Raw genomic sequence first — 18,445 nt, 5'->3', positions numbered from 1 at the left:
TAGAATGCATAAATCCATAAGACAGAATGTAAATTGGTGGTTGCCAGGGGCCAGAGAGAGGAAAGTGTGGGGGAACCAGCTTAACAGGCATGGGATTTACTTTTGAAGGAGTGGAAATGTTTTAAAACTAGATACGGGTGGTGGTTGCACAATGTCAATGTATGAAATGACACTGAATGGTTCACTTTAAAGCGGTTTATTTTATTTAATGTGTTTTACTTTAATAAACTTTTTAAATCTCAGTAATGTACCCTAACAAGTGCAGGACCGGTACTTATGGTGTCTGCTATGCTCAGTGGCTTTTTCTAGAAAAAGCCCTGCCCAGCGGCCCCACCGCTACCTGCTGACTGACTCAGGGCCAAGTCTTGGCCCTGAAATCACAGGATCCTTCCCTTGAGCTGTGATGTGATTACTCCCTTATTAGCAGTAATAAAAGTTGGCTCAATTTGAGCACTGCTTTGCAACCAGAAATTACAAACATACTCAAAAACGGTAGCAATGGGAAGTTGGGCCATTCTCACAGCCTGAAATGTCTTCCCTTCTTCTTCTGCCCAATCATTCCTCTGTTCATGGTAGTTCAAGCCAAGTGTCACCTTCTTTGGGAAACAACCCCCACCTGGACCTGACACACACACAGGGTGGCTGCAGGTCCCACTTTTCACTTCCTTCCCTGAGCTCCTGATGCCTTTGGGGTATTTGCATTTGATGGAGCACCCTGCCTAGGTCCTCTGTGCAAGGGCCCTTTTCCCAGTCTTGCCTGCACTTAGCCTCTGCAGTGCATAATAGCAGCAGGCAGAGTGAAGACCCTTCCAGATTGATAGCGAGGGCCCCATGGCCCTGGGGATAACCATGTGCCTGATGGGAACAGGGCATCTTCTGCTGGAGTTCAGGAGTGGGCTGAATGAACTTGGCTGGGTAGGGACCCCAGAAAAAGTCACCAGGACTGGCAGTTTACGTAGTGATATATCTCATGGCAGCTGTTCCCTGTCTGCTCATACTTGAGAGGACCTGGGATTTGTCAGTGGTGGGCTCTGTGTAGACAATCTGGCTACAGATCTCTAGATATCAGGATCTGTAGATCCTTTGAGATAATCAGCTTCCCAGGGAGGAATTCTCTGGTCAGCCCAGGAGGTGAAAGTCTGGTCTGCTGGGCAGGAGGCAGAGGGTGATGGAAAACGCAGGCTTCCTCCTGCCCAGGGCAGCGTCCCCATGCTCCTCTCTTCCCTGGCCCCCAAGGCCAGAGCATGTCCAGTACAATGTGTACAGAGAATAGTTCCCAGGCTTCTGTAGGGGGCAAACAGACGACAAACTGGGTGGCTTAACCAACAGGAAACTGATCCTCTTGCTGGTTCAGATTCTAGACAGATTTGGAGACCAAAGTGTGGCAGGGGGTTCCTGTTAAAGGCTTGGAGGGAGAATGTGCGCCAGGCCTCTTCCAGCTTCCAGGGGCTGCCGCTCTCCTTGGCGCTCCTTGGCTAGTCGCCATGTCAGCCTAACCTCTGCCTCCGTCCTCACAAAGCTGCCTCTTCCTTCTGTGTGTCTCCATGTCTCTTCCTGAGAGGACAATCGTCACTGAGTTAGGGTCACACCCATCTGCTCCAGGGTGACCTCATCTAGCTAATCCCTGCAAAGGTCATTTCCAAATAAGCCGCATGCTGAGGCTGCTGGTGATGGGGACTGGGGGGAACCACTGGTCAGCCTGCACTGCAGGGCATCTGGAACCCCCCTATTTCATGTACAGACGTGAAACAGCCTTCCCACCTCCAAACTCAGAGGTGCCCGGTTCTGTGGCCTTGGGCTCCCAGGTGGGCATGTGCTTGCCCTTTGTATCCCCAGAGCTGCAGGCCTCAGAGATGATGAGGGCCTGACAAGGGCAGGGAATTGGGTGAAAGAGGTGGGAAGCTACCTCTAATAAACTCTGCCTGCTTTCTTTCTTTCGAGTTCAGTGTTCATTTCTGTAACATTGAAACTCCAGAACCTGGTCTCTGGGGTCCCGTAACAGCTAGACACCCAGGGCACACATGACATGATCCATTCATGTTAGCGTCTCATCTGGGTAAAACCACAAGACAGAATGTGGGCTGGCGGTGGCCAGGGCCTCCGGGGAGGAGAAGGCCTAGGACTCGGCTCCGTGCCCTGGCTCCCCAGTGTCACTGCTCCGGCAAGGCTCCGCCCCACCCTGAGGGTGTGTTTGCACATCTGCAAAGTGGGAGTAAAATGATCCCCTGGCTGCTCCTGTCACAGAGTCGTTGTGAGGACCCTCAGGGAGACGTGAAAGCACTTGGTAAGCTGCCCGCTGGGGTGGGGATCCTCTGGGTGGAGCAGAGAGTCGGCAGCCACGGGACGCCTCCCTCAGCCTCCTCCCTTTGCTGAAGGTCTACCGGGGGATTCTCCTTCAGGCAGGGGCTCCCTGAAGGGGGCGGCGGGACTGGGTCAGGAACGATGGCGGCCTCACCCACCCCATCCACCAGCTGCTGGGGCCTCACCTGGGCTCTGGCTGGGGCAAAGGGCTGGACTCAGCCCCTTCAGAAGGCCTGGGCCCTAGTGCTGGGCCCCCCACTAGTTCTGAGCCTGGGTGAAAGTGAAGACCTCGGACCCTAGAACTCAAAAACCACATTTGAATCCCAGCCCCGCTAGGAATTGGTTACGAGACCGTGTGTGGCACTTATCCTTTCTGCACCCCGTTTACTCACCTGTGAAATAGGGGCAAAGCAGTGCCTACCCAGAGGACTGCTGGGCAGATTGGACCAGTTCCTGCCGGCCAGCACTCAGAGCAGTAGCTGTTAGGGGTGTTGCCTGATGCGAGGTCCCGCTCTGGGCGGTGTGTCCCCGTCTGTACTCCCCACTGAGACATCTCCCTCTTCAGAGCTCAGGCCTGAATGGGCTGTCTTCTCCCAGGCCTTGTTTGCCCCCGCTTCCCCTCAGGAGCCCCTGGTTCCTACTGGCCTGGGGCCCCCAGACACTAAATGACAGATAAGTGGAAGAGAGCAGAGGGGGAGGAGGGACGCTTCAGAAAGTTCTCGCGGGGCACAGAGCTGAGCCAGGCAGGGGCCTGTGGTTGGGATGAGTTTCTCTCAGTCAGGCCTGGTCAGCGTCCCTCATGGGTGGATGCAGGAACGGACCCAGGCAGGCCCGGGGTCACACTTCCAAAACTCGGTTCCCAGGGACTCTGTCATCTTCATGTCTTTCCAAGGGGGGGATGTCACCCAACAAAGCCTATCACGGGCTGGCCAGCAGAGCGCACAGCCCCCGAACACTGACATCGGGGCAGTGAAGGAAAGCAGCAGGCTTCCTACAGACTCCAGGTACAGATTGCAGGGGTTTTTATGGGCAAAATTAGGGGTGAAGGGAACAGGGTGCATGACCAGCTCACGCTCATTCTCCTGATGGGCCCCTGGGGAGGTAATGGGGGGTGTTTTGTGCCTCTGTGAACGGTGTTCTGGCTCCACCTATCGGGGGCCCCCCTGCTTGTAGCCAGGAGGTGGTCTGCCTGATGGGGTCTGGGAACCTGCAAGAACATCTCTATATGCGTGTTAGAGTTTACTGGCACCCTTAAGGGAGAATAAAGGGCCCCTCGTTATGTTTATTGAGTGTGCCTTACCTCCTTATCACAACCTGTCTTTTGTAACCCCCACCTGCTTGTCAACACACCTCTGTGGGGCATGGGATTCTCTTAGATGTGTTAACGGGAAGTCTGAGAGGCTCCCCCATAAAGGGGGCCCACCTCCTCTGCTTCACAGAGTTTGAGGAAGAAAGAAGGGTCCATGGTATCCCTGGTTCGTGCTGGTCTCAGCCTGTGGACAGTAAGTCTTCCATCCAGAAACACCTGCGGGGCTTGCCTGGGCCTGGGGGTCTTCCCACTACATCTCCCCTTTCCACCCAATGTTACCACTGGATCAAACTTTTGGTTCTTACTCTGATTGTGGATGCCCTTCAGCAGCAACCGTCGAGAAAGTCGGCAAAAGAGAGGTTTCTTCCAGATGACACAGCACACCTGGGGCCACACAGAGATCAGGTAAAGGGAGCCCTCGGCCAGGGCCCTCTCTTTATTGGGATCTGGGGAGGGGAACCTAGGGCTTCCTGGGCTCACTCCTTCCTGCTGAACTGGAAACATAAGAGGAAGAACTTAAAGGTGGGGAAGAGAAACCATGAGTGGCCCAGTGGGCAGTTAACTCAAATCAAGGGAGAGCTGTACCTCAGAGGAGCCTCCATGGGGGGAGGAGGCCTGGCTCTAGGTCTGTCCTGAGGCTGGCAGGGGGTCTCCGGGAGTGGGTGCCTCTGACATGGGGGCCTTGGCAATCAAAAGTGAAGCCATCCACTTTCTCCACAACAAACAACTGTCAGAGCTCCACTCCAGCTAGTTGCTACCCAGAGAACATCTCCTGAGTTATGTAACTCAGTATTTCTTGCGGGGTTATTTTTTTTTAAGTGCATATTTTTTCTTCAGTTGAGTTGACGTACAACCTTATATTGGTTTCAAGTACACAACACAGTGATTCAACAGTTACACACATGATTAAATCCTTACCCCCTCTAGTGCGGTTACTGTCTGTCAACATAGGAAGATGTTACATGACCATTGACTATGTTCTCCATGCTGCACTACATCTCCAGGACCAACTCACCTATCAAAACGAACACAACAGCAGCAGACTCAGACACTGCGAAGTGACTGGTGGTTACCATGGGGGATGGGGTGGGCAGGGATGGGGTAAAGAGGCACAAAAATGTCAATCATAATATGGGTGGTTAATTTTTTAGTGTCTCCTCTATAGAGTGTGGGGTCTATGAGGGCAAGGATTTTCACTTTTTTATTCCTAGTCCTTGGCATACAGCAGGCATGCCGGCACCTCATGTCAGTGCAGTGGGTAGAGTGGTTACCTCTCCCAATGTGAAGAGACAATGTAATGCCACTTCCCCCTACCCTGAAGCCAGGAGGCCCAGAAGGGTAGGCTACTCTCCCAGCCACTAAAACATAAATCTCAACTGGTTACTCCAAATGGCACCATCAAAATTTACCCTCTGGGAACAGTGAAGGCTTGAGAGCTGAGTTACAGACATGTAATCAGCTTTCTTTGTTACACATTCAAGACTCTGACTGTGAAATGTGAGTCAAGTGCCCACACCATTCCAGAACAACACTCTCTCCCCTACCCCAAGCAGTTCTCTTGGCCTGTAAAAGCCGGGACAAGCTTATCAGAGGACGTGATCCTTGGCTAACAATATAACAGGACAGTGACTCAGACTGATGGTGCTCTGTGCCTCCCTGAGGCCCTGACAGCCTGTCCACCTACCCTGATAGCTGAGACTAATGCTTCCCTGAATGTTCTTGGAGATTCAACTTTGACTGATGGCTGAGGAGACAGAGAAAGCAGATAAGCTCTTCTCTCTGGATGAGGGTGCTATGTTTCTCCTACCTGTGTAAATGGCGTAAGGCTGTACCATAATTACCTGTTAATCTGAGTAGTATCTGTTCACAGTCACATTTGTACCCCTAGCATTTAGGGAAGTGTTGAAAGCACACGATGAGGCATTAGTACAGGGATGAGTAGATGAGAGGCACAGGGTGTGAGGGCATCTCCAGACGACTCTAAGTGCTCGAGTCCCATGTTGGCTGCTCCCTTCATGGAAGGGAAGGGCTCAGAGACTGTGCCTTCTTTTGTTTCCCCTGGTAGAGCCAGGCCTTTGCCCTGGTTAGGACACCGTGCCGGCTACTAGACTCCCGGCAATGACCTAGCCTAGTGCTGTGGGGATAGATTCCAACCAGCTGGGTGAGGCCCCAAGGTAAACATGCAGGCAGATGGTCACATTAAGTTTAGTTACGAAATCATCAGAGTCCACTATGCATTTTGAGAAAGATGAAACCATATTAGTTCCCACAGGGGTTTTGTCTCCAAGAAGAATAAGAGAGGCTTTGTGGTCAGGTGAGAGAATTAAGTTGTCAGTCGTTCTCAGGTGACACTAATCTTTCCTTGACTGGGTGAAGTCCATGCACCCCTCTGGCTGGGAACACAGGGAGGGAGATGCCAGGGGACAAGTCCCTCAGTATGGTTGTGACTTGGGTTCCCTGTGCTCCTGCTGGGGGAGGTGGAGCCTCTGTCCTGGACACCCATGGAGGGGAGTCTCCATGGAAACAGGGTAGAGGTTTACCTGGGTGGGAGGCTGGGCCTTGGGTCTCACTGTTTCCCCAGTGACCCTCATCAAGGAAGGGCAAACACTGAAAATGGCATTTCAAAGTAGCTGACTCTTCAATCTCTCTTAATATTAGCTTATGTATCATGTTGTTATGACCAATGGCTGATGGGAAGCCACTTTCAGTCAGTGAGCCTCAGTTTCTACATCTGTAAAATGGGGACCATAGTATCATCCTATTGAGCTATGCACAGAGAGGGCACCAGGAAGGGCAAATTTATTGGGTTTCCTGGGATTTCTTTCCTATTTTTTCCGGGTCATCTTCCAGATTCCCAGTCTGTCCTTTGCTAGTGTTCAAGCTTGTGGCCATTTCCCTCCTGAATCACCTCTTTGTGGACCATTGTCACACTCCAGAGCTATGTAGCCACATAAACATGGGTTTCCCAGGCTAGGCAGAGGGGCACTGGTCAGAGTGAGCGACGAGCTGGGGTGACTCCCTGATTCTCAGCCCTCAGAGCTCTTCCTGCAGGCATGTGGCAGGGCTCACACAAGGCTCTGGTTGCTCCTTACCCTTACCAGCCCCTCACTGCCTGTTAAAAACCCTTTTCACCAAAAAGCAGGAAGCCATCTGCTCCAACCCCTTTGCCCCAGAGAAAAAGCTCATGTCACCTGTTTGGAGTCTGCATGCTGCGTGCCTGTGTGTCTGTGACGTGACTTCTGCCGCTTCATTGGTGCCTAAGACAGTTGGGGACCACTTGGCCATCTGGGCTGCTTTCTCCTCTTTCTCCCTCACACCCATTGATCTTTCCAGACAAGGCAGCCAGTCTTTGGTGTAGAATCTGCCTAATGGCTCTCCACTGCAGGACCGTCTGCAGGGCTGGACGGGAAGGAGCAGGAATAGATGTCAACTGATGCAGCTGTCACTGTCCCATCCCTGTCCTGCCTCTTTCAGGGGCCCTTTTACCAACGGGACCCTGACCCTCAGCCTGAAGGTGCAGAGATGGTGGCACATGCATAGCCAGGCCATCTTGTTGTATATTAACACCCAGGAGGATGGTGTGGTCACCCAGAGCCACAGGAACAGGACGCACGGGGGCCCAGCAAACTCCCCTCCACCAGCACAATTCCACCAACCTTCCTGTTTACCCACTGAGCATGGAGTGCTCTGCTAGAGACTAGGGCTATGAGGGTGACTCACACCAAGATAGGCCCTTGAGAAGCTCTCAATCTGGTAAGATCACTAGGTGCAGAGACCAGCAACCATGCTGCAGGGCAGAGAAGACAAAAATAGAATTGGTAGGGGGAGAGGTTGCCCCGGGGAGGATGTGCTTTATCTGTTCAAGGAGGTTGGTGGTGAAAGACTATTACAGAAAGGGCTCTGAGCTGGGTTTTTTTGAAGAACATTATGTTTACTAGACTCCCCCCTTCACCAAGTCCCTCCCACAAACGCCATCACTGTCCATCAGCGTAATAAGATGATATAGAATCACTACTTGTCTTCTCTGTGCTGAGCTGGGTTTTGAAGGAGGAGTAGGATTCTTTTAGCAGACACAGGCATATATCTAGGAACAGGAATCTGTGTGGTAAAGATATGGAGACCTAGTTTGTTTGAAGAATTTCAAGTGTTTTGGATTTGGGGCAGCCATGGCAACAAGGGCAGACTGGACAATTAAGGAACTTTGCTGGAATTTCTGTAACCTGTAAACTACCTGGTAACACTAACTGGTGTATTGGTTTCCCACAAATATGAACTCAAAGGAGTTCAGCTGGGTGTGTCCATGATGCCCTGTCAACTATCAAGGCCAAGAGGGCACCTGCAGGTGGAGCACATGGTCCCTTCTACTGGCTGCAGCCCAGACCCACCCCATCTCCCAGCACATAAATATGCCAGCCTCACAGAATCCTGCTGGGTGGGAAGGAAAGATCTGCACATACAGACCAGCAAAGAGTAGCTCATCCTGTGGAAGGAAACTCAGAGGAGAGACTCTCGGAAGGACAGCGGCCATGGACCTGATCCCAAGCTTTTCCACGGAAACCTGGGTCCTCCTGGCTACCAGCCTGGTGCTCTTCTACCTGTGAGTAACTGTCCAGCTCACCTCCTCTGTAACCTTGGACTAGGGTGCCATTCAGGCCCTCCTTTCCCTTATGTGTTTTGAAGATCTGAAAAAATTTAGCGAAAGGGAAGATACCATGCCCATCTCCCAATTTCTGAGGCTAGGAGGGCTTGGGGACATTATTGCTTATGGGGATGGTCTCATGCACTACCAGGGTGGGCCTAGACTAATGCACCAGATTGCAGCAGAGACAGGTATAAACAACTGGCCACTGAGTAGCAGGCTCCTCACCCCACTCCCAGGCTCTGGGGACTCCAGGAGCAGGAGGATGTGGTTGGGTTTTTTCTCATGATGTTGGCCTTCCGGGTTCTGTGTCGGCTGCAGGAGATGTGTAGAGGGGGTGGCCCCTGTGTCACTGAGGTGGCCCCTGCTCCCCTCCCTCCCACCATCACTAACACAGGACGCCTGGTGCATCCAGACTTCATGGGGGCTGGGAACTGCTCTGCTTTATCTTCAGACTGGCTCATCCCTCCTTTTGGTGCCCCTCCCCATCCCCCAGGAGCCCCTCCTAAGATTTGGTTCCCTGGCTGCGTAATGTGTCCCATGAGTGCTCTTAGAGCAGAGGAGAACTCTTGAACTTGTTTGCTGTTCTTTCTCCTATGAATGAAAACCATCTAGCAGAGGAATTCCTCTCAAAGGTGGGATTGCTGGCATCGTGGAGCAGGTTGGAAAGGAGTTGACATGTGGGGAGGGAAGGCCCTTCCAAGTCATGTCTGAGCTGTGTCTCAATTTCACTTTCACAAAGAGCTGGAAATCAAGAATAGTCACAAGGGACCCAAAGAGGGATGGGGGAGCTGTGTGGAGCACCAGATTTCTTATTCCCACAGTGAACAACTCCTCGTCTGGACCCTAATGTTCTATAGTGTATTTGTCATGTTCAACTCCCATTAACACCTGTTGGAGCTGCACATACGACTGCCATCTAGTGGGTAAAGATGGCAAATCACTCTGATTAGGTCAGAGCACCGCCGTCAGCAAATCCAGAGGAGCGTTGTTCCCTGGGGTCTTACAAGCATTTTGTGATCTCTGCTGGAGAGAGGGGTGCGTCATCAGGGAAGCTAGTTCCCCCATTTCTGACCCAGACAGACCACTGCCATCTCGTCTTGAATCCCGAAGACGCAAAAGCCAGGTGGACAGAGGCTCCGTGGGTTTCTGCCGAAACGAGGAACTCAAATCCACCAGCTCAGCCTGGGTTTAGGGGTAGAGCATGGAGTGCTCCACAACCTGGGGAGGGGGCTGCTCCTCTCCCGGAGCAATCTATGGTTGCTGTGTCTTTATTTTCTTAACTACAACTACAGGGCTTTCAATAGGGGAGGGGCTGGTGCCTGAGGCGGGGACTCAAGCACCAGCAAGCCTGCAGCAGCTCTGCCAAGGCCCCATCCCCGTTCTTCGTGGTTCCTGCTCCCGCGACTCCGGAGCTGAAGGACCTCTCCTTCAATCACCTCCCCCATGGCACATCGCAGCCTGCCTTCTCCTTCTGCCACTTTCTGCTCCACTAGTGCGTCTCTCAACAGCGCGATCTCGGTTTTCAATAGCTTTTCTTCCTTTTTCAGAGTATCCTACAACTCGCATTTCCGTTCTGCCACTTCCCGCCGAAGCGTACTTCTTTCCTTGGTAACCTTTTCCAGTGCTGTGAGACCAACCGACAGTAGGTCCAACAGTTTCCAACCAAGAGTCCTTGCCGCTGCAGGGGCACTCAGTTCCCCTAAGGAGTCCCCTGTTTTGTGGAGGGCCAACTCCACTGCCTCAGGCATCCCTACCCTGCCCCAATTCTGGGGAAGGGCTCAGTCCTATAGGAGGCAAATCACTCCAGACCAGTATCCATTGGGGGATCCCCAGGTGACTCTCCACCATCCACAGAGGGATCCCCGAGGTCTCTCCACCATCCATAGGGGCAGCCCACTGAAATATCACATCCATGCGAACACATCTAAGTGTGCCTGTCGGCAGGGGCAGATGAGTTAGTGAACCTGTGACCACTCTGATATGAGAGTCATCCACGTAGGTCAGGATGGAGAGGAGAACATCCCTCCCTCTGAGCAGACCTCCCAGAGATGCTCCTTGGTCCTGGGACCACAAAAGCTCACCCACAGAGGTGAGCATCTCTTCTGCTGCAGTCAGGGACAGGGACACCATCTAATTCACACTGTGCGGGGTGTGTCTGGCAATGGGGCTGTCACTAGATATAGTCACCACCAGGCAGCAAATACAGGAGCCTTAGAAGATGCCAGTGCAACCAAGGGCCAGTAGCTGTAGGCAATGCCCTCCTCATGCCTACCCAAGGGAAACACAGGAAAGATGACGGGCTTTACTGTGAGTTCTTCATTTGTACCAACAACAGCATTACTCTCCTCAAAAGAGGGAAGCTGGCAAGAAAGGAAAGAATTACCCAGCCCACTGTTTACAGTCTACAGAATGTTAAGAACACTCTGACATGAAGTCCTCAGCTGCCGTAGGCTAATCACCACTAAATCGGTGGGGGTCCCCAAGGAGCCAGGAAAGCAGATGATGAGCAAATGTCATCATTGCCCTTGGACTGGCTGCTGGTGTTTCCAGCCCACATACTTCGGCCTAGGCTTCCCGGTTCCCGTTCCAAGTCAGTGCCTGGCAGCCCTGGCAGCTGCTCTACAGTCCCTGTGACCTGCCTTCTCATTCACTTCATAGATATGGGACCTACTCGCATGGACTTTTTAAGAAGCTGGGAATTCCTGGGCCGACACCTCTGCCTCTTTTTGGAACTGTCCTGTCTTACCGCAAAGTGAGTGTTGTTTGAGTTCCCACTTTGCTACTTGTGGTCGCAAATCCCAGCTTAGCTCACCAATAAAACTGCCCGTCCCCAGGAGGAAGTTCTGAGGTCACACTTTCCTGAAACGCGGTGTGTACAGACACCCAGCATTGCCAGGTGCTGCCCAGCACAGGCCTTGATGTTCCACCTTGTGAGCATCGTAACGACATTTTTGTTTCTGCTCTGTGCAGATTCCCTGGATGGCACGTTTGTACAGAGCATTCGGAGAAAACCACAACAGGGTGCCTCGTAGCAGTTCACTAAGTGTGTGAGCTGGAGTCAGACTGTGCAGTGCATAGCATGAGCTCTAGGCAGTGTTTCTCCTCCCCTCCTGGATAGCTGTGCACCTGCTGTTTGTTGGTCAGCCCGAGGATCCATCCTGGGGTCATTTGTGCATGCCAGAGTTCTCACAGAACTGCTGAGCCCGCACTTGTGTCCATGGCAGTGCTCCACTCTGCTCCCCAGGGCATCTTTGGGGTTTGAGAGATGGACAGGAGCTTTCTGCCCCCTTCAAAGGAGGCAGCGTGTGTGGGTGAGCTGAGTGGGCAGTGGGTGTAACTGAGACAGGATGGTGGTTGTCCAAACTCAGATATTTGATCTCTGAATAAGCTGTTACAAAGACAATCATTAGATAAAGTCACTAGAAAGTGTATGATTTGATGAAATTGTTCAAGTTTCACTGAGCAGAATGGTGATGCATGAACTGTGAATCTTGATGGAGCCTTTGTGGCTAATCCTGCTCTGACCCCTCACACCGGGCCTGGACCCTGGACAGAAGGGACCAGCTCATGGCCAGGATGCCAGGAGGCAGTGCCTTGCAAGCAGGCTGCCGTCTGCCTCAGATTTCCTTTTCTGCAGACACAGGCTTGTCTCTCAGATCCTAATTCTCCCAGCTAGGCCTGCAGTGCCCAAGAACGTGCTGCATTTTTTCCTTTTGGAACATTTTGCCCTGTGAGAAAGCAGTAAGTTCCTTTCCACTTTTCCCAGATCCACTCCTTAGTAGATGCACCTGAACACCCACATTTCTGGGACTGTCTTTGCATAGTTAAAACTTCAAATGCCACAGCTGAAACTTAGTGACAGTAAGAGGTGTTTCGTAATTCCATAAATGAAACGTCAGAGCCAGTGCTGTGCTTTCCTTATTCCCACCTGCAGTGGGGGCACCTTCCTGCCTTCTCTGGGTTGAGCTGGAAACTGGAAGGTGAGTCCCTTGGTCATTCATTCACTCACTCACTCACTTTCTCACTCAAACATGCCTGAGACTTACTGGAATCCTCTAGATGACAGGAGGTCCCTGGTGTCTTTAACTTCCTAATTCCACTAGAATTCTAGAGAGGCTCATGAGACAAAGGAAAGGCTGCTGACTAGGAGTTCAAGGAGTGCTCAGGCCACTCTGCCTCCCCCAGCTCGGTGTCCTCAGGTGTCCATGGAGGTGATAACTCAGAGAATTTGGAGATGTTAGAGACAACACACGCACAGACAGGTCAGAAAGACAAGCAGTTACCTGGTATCCACAGACACGGTAAGTGATCAGTACCCACCATCCTGGGAGAAAACTCAGGAGTGACTTTCAATTCTCCTTTTCAAGTCTTTCCCCTATTTTCTCTCCTCTGCCCTCAGACATCTCTGGTGAGGGCTTCCCTCTGCTAGTGAAAGGTAGTCCACCTGATTTCATGCTGTTCTAGTCATTTATGAGCCAATTCAAGGTGGGGTTCAGTCCATTTAGATTAACAATGTAATTTTGTTTCTCCTTGCAGGGCTTTTGGGATTTTGACAAGAAATGTTTTAAAACCTATGGAAAGATGTGGGGGTGAGTATTCTGGAAACTTCCACTGCATAGACTTGCTATGCTGAGGCCCCCATTGGTGTGGAGGCCAGTCTCAGTGCAGAGCCTCTTGAGATGAGGTCATTTGCCAGAAAGCTTTTGGGGGCTGGTCCTACGAGGGCTCCCATCTGTCACAGGCGTCCAGGTCTATGGTCTGCATCAGGCCTGGAGGGTGGCAGGGCATCGCTTCTCTCCAGACGTTGGTGGCTCAGGGACTGTAGCGTCCCACCCTGCCCATGCCGCGCTCTCCCTTTCTCTACATTTTCCTTCCTTACGTCCCCTTTGATTGCATAGAATGCATTATTTCAGACCTTCTAATATGTGCTCATGAATGCATTCTGTGACCTTTTTCCCACATAATTCACCTTTCATTAAAAGCCAAAAATCCTTTGTTTGGATTTAAGTGCCATTTTGAAGAAGGACCAGAGGACAGTGTGATTAAGTTCGTACTGAACCTGGTGCCAGGGGCCCATCCCCAGTAATGGGCATTTTGACAGCGAGGTCAGGCCGAACTGGGATGTGTCACATACAAGGAGTCCCTTTGTGTGGTGTGTGGGTCACAGTGAGCCTGCCCTGCCATTAAGGGGCATCTCCTGCATGGAGCTCAGGGCCCTCTGGACCCAGGTTTGAGAAGAAACATGTGATGAGAAGAAAATATTGAACAAGTGTATTATCCATGCTCTTTTGTGTATTGTTATCTTCTTTGTCCTTTGTTTCAAATTTTTCTAACCTTGCTGCTATGAATTACCTCTTTATAATAGTTAAAATTATATTTCTACAAGTAAGCTAATTGTAGGAAATAGGGCAAAAATTATTCATAATCCTGCTCTCACTTTTGGAGTGTTCCAAGTTTTTTCATGTGCAGACACATTTTTACATATTTATGATCAATATCTCTATGATTTACATCTAATATTATGTTATACATAGTGTTAATATTTTTATTTATCTTCCAATTCTAATTTTTAATGGTTGAGTGGGTGGTCTCTCCCTCAGTGTTTTTTGTTTTACTTTACTTGCCTTCAATCATCTACTAACCTAACTTCCCTTCTGAAAATGAAATGTTTTAAACATACAAAAATGATGAAGAATGGTATAGGAAATACCCAGGTACACACCACCTAGACTTAACAAATGTTCTAATGTTCTTTCTAACCCTGATCTCTAGAGTATGAACTATGTAATTTCAGGATGAAATTCCAGACTTCCAGGTGTGGTTCCAGCTGCAGACACCAGCTTGTTAAATGTCATCAGCTCTTTTCCCCTCACAGGTTTTATGATGGTCGACAACCTGTGTTGGCTATCACGGATCCAGACATGATCAAAGCCGTACTAGTGAAGGAATGTTATTCTTTCTTCACAAACCGGCGGGTAGGCACCCATTTTTTAATTTACAATTGTATTTATTCATTTATTAAATGTTTATTTTGAAAGAACAGTTCCATGAAGTTGCCCCCAGAATGTACAGGGCATGTACCCTTCATCCAGTGTCCCCCAGTGGTATCATCTGCATAATTGTAGTACAATAGCAAAGCAGGAAGTTTGACATGGGTACTATCCACAGAGCTAATCAGATTTCAGCAGTGTTATGTGCCCTCATCTGTGTTTGTCTTTGTGGGTGTGTGTTGCTCTATGACACTACCATTTATATAGATTAGCATAACTCCCACCACAATCAAGTGACAGAGCTGTTCCACCCCTAACAGGCTCCCTCCTACTATTCTTTTATAGTCACAGTGTTCAGCTTGTCTTTTCCTCTTATCAGGGTCCTCAGCAGAACAAACTTGTTTATTTTGATAAGGCTCATCTATTGATTTTTCCTTTTATGGGTTCTGAATTTGGTGTCAAGTCTGAAACCTCTTCACCTAGTCCTAGGTCCCAAAGATTTTCTCCAATTCCTTTGTCTAAATGTTATATAGTTTTGTGTTTTACATTTAAGTCTATGATCCATTTTGTGTTAATTTTTGTATAAAGGGTGAAATTTAGGTCAAGGTTCATTTTTTCCCTATGGATGCTACAGCACAGTTTGTGAAACTGTTTTTTCACCATTGTCAAAAATGAGTTGGGCCTGTTTGTGTGGGTCTATTTCTCATTCTCTGTTCTGTTCATTAATCTGTGTAATTATTCCTCCTCCAGTACCCCCAACCTTGATTACTGTCACTGTATAGTAAGTCTTAAAATCATGTAGTGATTCCTCCCACTTTTTTTCATAATAATTTTATCTATTCTAGGTCCTTTCCTTTTCCATACAAATTTAGAATAAGTGTATGTATGTTTATAAAATAGTTGCTAAGATTTTGGTAAGAATTAATTTAAACCTATAGATCAATTTGGGGAAAACCTTTATCTTTCCCAGGTCAAGTCTTTCATTCCATGAACACTGTGTATCTCTCCATTTATTTACTGTTCCTTGGAAGCCTTTCACCAGCATTTCATAGTTTTTTTATTGAAGTATCATTGATATACAATCTTAATGATGGTTTCAAATACACAACACAGTGGTTCAACATGCACGCATATTGCCAAATCCTCACTCACTCCATTGTAGTCACTGTCTATCAACATAGTAAGATGTTGTAGAATCATTAATCATGTTCTCTGTACTGTGTTACCATCCCTGTGATCTACATATAATGTGATTGTGAAGTATAGTGCCCCTTTATCCCCTTCTCTCCCCCACCCACCCTCTCCAACCCCTCCACTTTGGTAACCACTAGTTCCTTCTCAGTGTCTGTGAGTTTACTGCTATTTTGTTCCTTCTGTTTGGCTTTGTTTTTATACCCCACAAGTGAGTGAAATCATTTGATATTTGTCTTTCTCTGCCTGGCTTATTTCACTGAGTATAATACCCTCTAGATCCATTCATGTTGTTACAAATGGCAGGATTTCTTTTTCTTTTTATGGCTGAATAATATTCCATTGTGTATATATACCACCTCTTCTTTATCCATTTATCTATTGATGGACACTTAGGTTGTTTCCTTATCTTGGATACTGTAAATTGTGCAGTGATAAACATGGGGGTGCATATGTTTTTGAATCAGGGATCTTGTTTATTTTTAGTAAATTTAATCGGGTTATTTGTATTTTGGGTGTTGAAGCATATGAGTGTATTTTGGATGTTAACCCCTTATCAGATAAATCATTTACCAATATATTCTCCCATACTGTAGGATGCCTTTTTGTTCTGCTGATGGTGTCCTTTTCTGTACAGAAGCTTTTTAGCTTGAAGTAGTCCCAGTTGTTCATTTTTGATGCTGTGTTCAGGAAAAAGTTGCTCATATTTGTGTTTTGAGAGATTTTTGCCTATGTTTTCTTCTAAGAGTTTTATGGCTTCATGACTTACAATCAGGTCTTTGATCCATTTCAAGTTTACTTTTGTGTATGAAGTTAGGCAATAATCCAGTTTCATTCTCTTACATGTAGCTGTCCAGTTTTGCCAACACCAGATGTTGGAGAGGCTGTCTTTTCCCCACTGTATATTCATGGCTCCTTTATTGTATATTAATTGACCATATATATATGGATTTATATCTGGGTTCTCTATTCTGTTCCATTGATCTATGGGTTTGTTCTTGTGCCAGTATGAAATTGTTTTGATTACTATAGCTTTGTAGTAGAGCTTGAGGTCAGGGAGCATAATATCTCTAGCTTTGTTCTTCTTTCTCAGAATTGCTTTGGTTATTCAGGGTCTTTTGTGGTTCCATATGAATTTTAGAACTATTTGTTCTAGGTCATTGTAGAATGCTGTTGGTGTTTTAATAGGGATTGCATTGAATCTGGAGATTGCTTTAGGCAGGATGGCCATTTTGAAAATATTAATTCTTCCTATCCATGAGCATGGGGTAGACTTCCATTTTTTTATGTCTTCTTTAATTTCTCTCATGAGTATCTTGTAGTTTTCAGAGAAAAGGTCTTTCACTTCCTTGATTAGGTTTATTCCTAGGTATTTTCTTTTTTTTTGATGCAATTGTAAATGGCATTGTTTTCCTGATTTCTCTTTCTGCTAATTCATGCATCTATATAGAAATGCAACAGATTTCTGTGTGTTAATTTTGTATCCTGCAACTTTGCTGAATTCAGTTATTAGTTCTAGCAGTTTTTTAGTGGAGTCTTTAGGCTTTTCTATGTATAATATCATGTCATCTGCAAATAGTAACAGTTTAACTTCTTCCTTAACAATTTCAATGCCTTTTATCTCTTTGTGTTGTTTGATTGCCATGGCTAGGACCTCCAGAACTATGTTGAATACAAGTGGTGAGAGTGGGCATCCTTGTCTTGTTCCCAATCTTAGAGGAAAAGCTTTCAGCTTTTCACTATTAAGTATGATGTTGACTGTGGGTTTGTCATATATGGTCATATATATGTCATAAATATGTCATTTATGTTGAGGTATGTACCCTCTATACCCATTTTGCTAAGAGTTTTTATCATGTATGGATGTTGAATTTTATCAAATGCTCTTCAGCATCTACTGAGATGATCATGTGATTTTGTCCTTTTTGTTGATGTGATGTATGATATTGATTGATTTACAAATATTGTACCATTCTCACTTGGTCATGATGGGTGATCTTTTTGATATATTTTTGAATTCAGTTTGCTAATACTTTGTTGAGGATTTTTGCATCTGTCTCCATCAAGGATATGGGTCTGTAATTTTCTTGTTTTGTGGTGTGTTTGTTTTGTTTTGGTATTAGAGTGATGCTGGCCTCCTAGAATAAGTTTGGAAGTATTTCCTTATCTTCTACTTTTTGGAAAACTTTAAGGATGGGTATTAGCTTCTCTTTAAATGTTTGATAAAATTCAGCCATGAAGCCATCTGGTTAAGGCGTTTTGTTCTTAGGTAGTTTTTTGATTACCAATTCAATTTCATTGCTGGTATTTGGTCTGTTCAGATTTTCTGTTTCTTCTTGGATCAGTCTTGGAAGGTTGTGTTTTTCTAGGAAGTTGTCCATTTCTTCTAAGTTGTCCAGTTTATTGGCATATAATTTTTCATAGAATTCTCTAATAATTCTTTGTATTTCTGTGGTGACCATTGTGATTATTCCTTTTTTGTTTTTGATTCTGTTTATGTGTGTTCACTCTCTTTTTTTCTTAATAAGTCTGGCTAGGGGTTTATCTTTTTTATTTATTTTCTCAAGGAACCAGCTCCTGATTTCATTGATTCTTTCTATTACTTATTCTTCTCTATTTTACTTATATCTGCTCTGATCTTTATTATGTCCCTCCTTCTACTGACTTCAGGTTTCATTTGTTCTTCTCTTTCTAGTTTCTAATTGTGAGTTTAGACTGTTTATTTGGGATTATTCTTGTTTCTTGAGGTAAGCCTGTATTGCTACATATTTTCCTCTTAGAATTGCTTTCACTGTATCCCTCAGGTTTCAGGTTGTTGAGTTGTTGTTTTCATTTGTCTCTGTATATTGCTTGATCTCCATTTTAATTTGGTCATTGAGCCATTGATTATTTAGAAGAATGTTGTTTAGCCTTCATGTATTTGTAGGCTTTTTTGTTTTCTTTGTGTAATTTATTTCTAGTTTCATAGCATTGTGGTCTGAGAAGCTACTTGATACAATTTCAGTCTTTTTG

General features: G+C 47.3%; 1 protein-coding gene across 1 annotated transcript in view; it reads left to right on the top strand.

Annotated features, from left to right (window-relative positions):
• The first annotated feature begins 8,013 nt into the window (after positions 1 to 8,013).
• The window catches only part of LOC108385623 (cytochrome P450 3A12-like), a 36,464-nt gene continuing 26,032 nt past the window's right edge, over positions 8,014 to 18,445 (top strand). The window contains exons 1-4 of the mRNA XM_073215024.1: positions 8,014 to 8,207; positions 10,911 to 11,004; positions 12,789 to 12,841; positions 14,128 to 14,227. Of these exons, the coding sequence (XP_073071125.1) occupies positions 8,017 to 8,207; positions 10,911 to 11,004; positions 12,789 to 12,841; positions 14,128 to 14,227 (438 nt within the window). The 5' untranslated portion in view covers positions 8,014 to 8,016. The remainder of the gene's footprint in view (positions 8,208 to 10,910; positions 11,005 to 12,788; positions 12,842 to 14,127; positions 14,228 to 18,445) is intronic.

The sequence above is a fragment of the Manis javanica genome, chromosome 10 (genome assembly GCF_040802235.1).
Source record: "Manis javanica isolate MJ-LG chromosome 10, MJ_LKY, whole genome shotgun sequence".
NCBI classification, from domain to species: Eukaryota; Metazoa; Chordata; class Mammalia; order Pholidota; family Manidae; genus Manis; species Manis javanica.
This window is presented reverse-complemented; position numbering and strand designations above follow the sequence as displayed.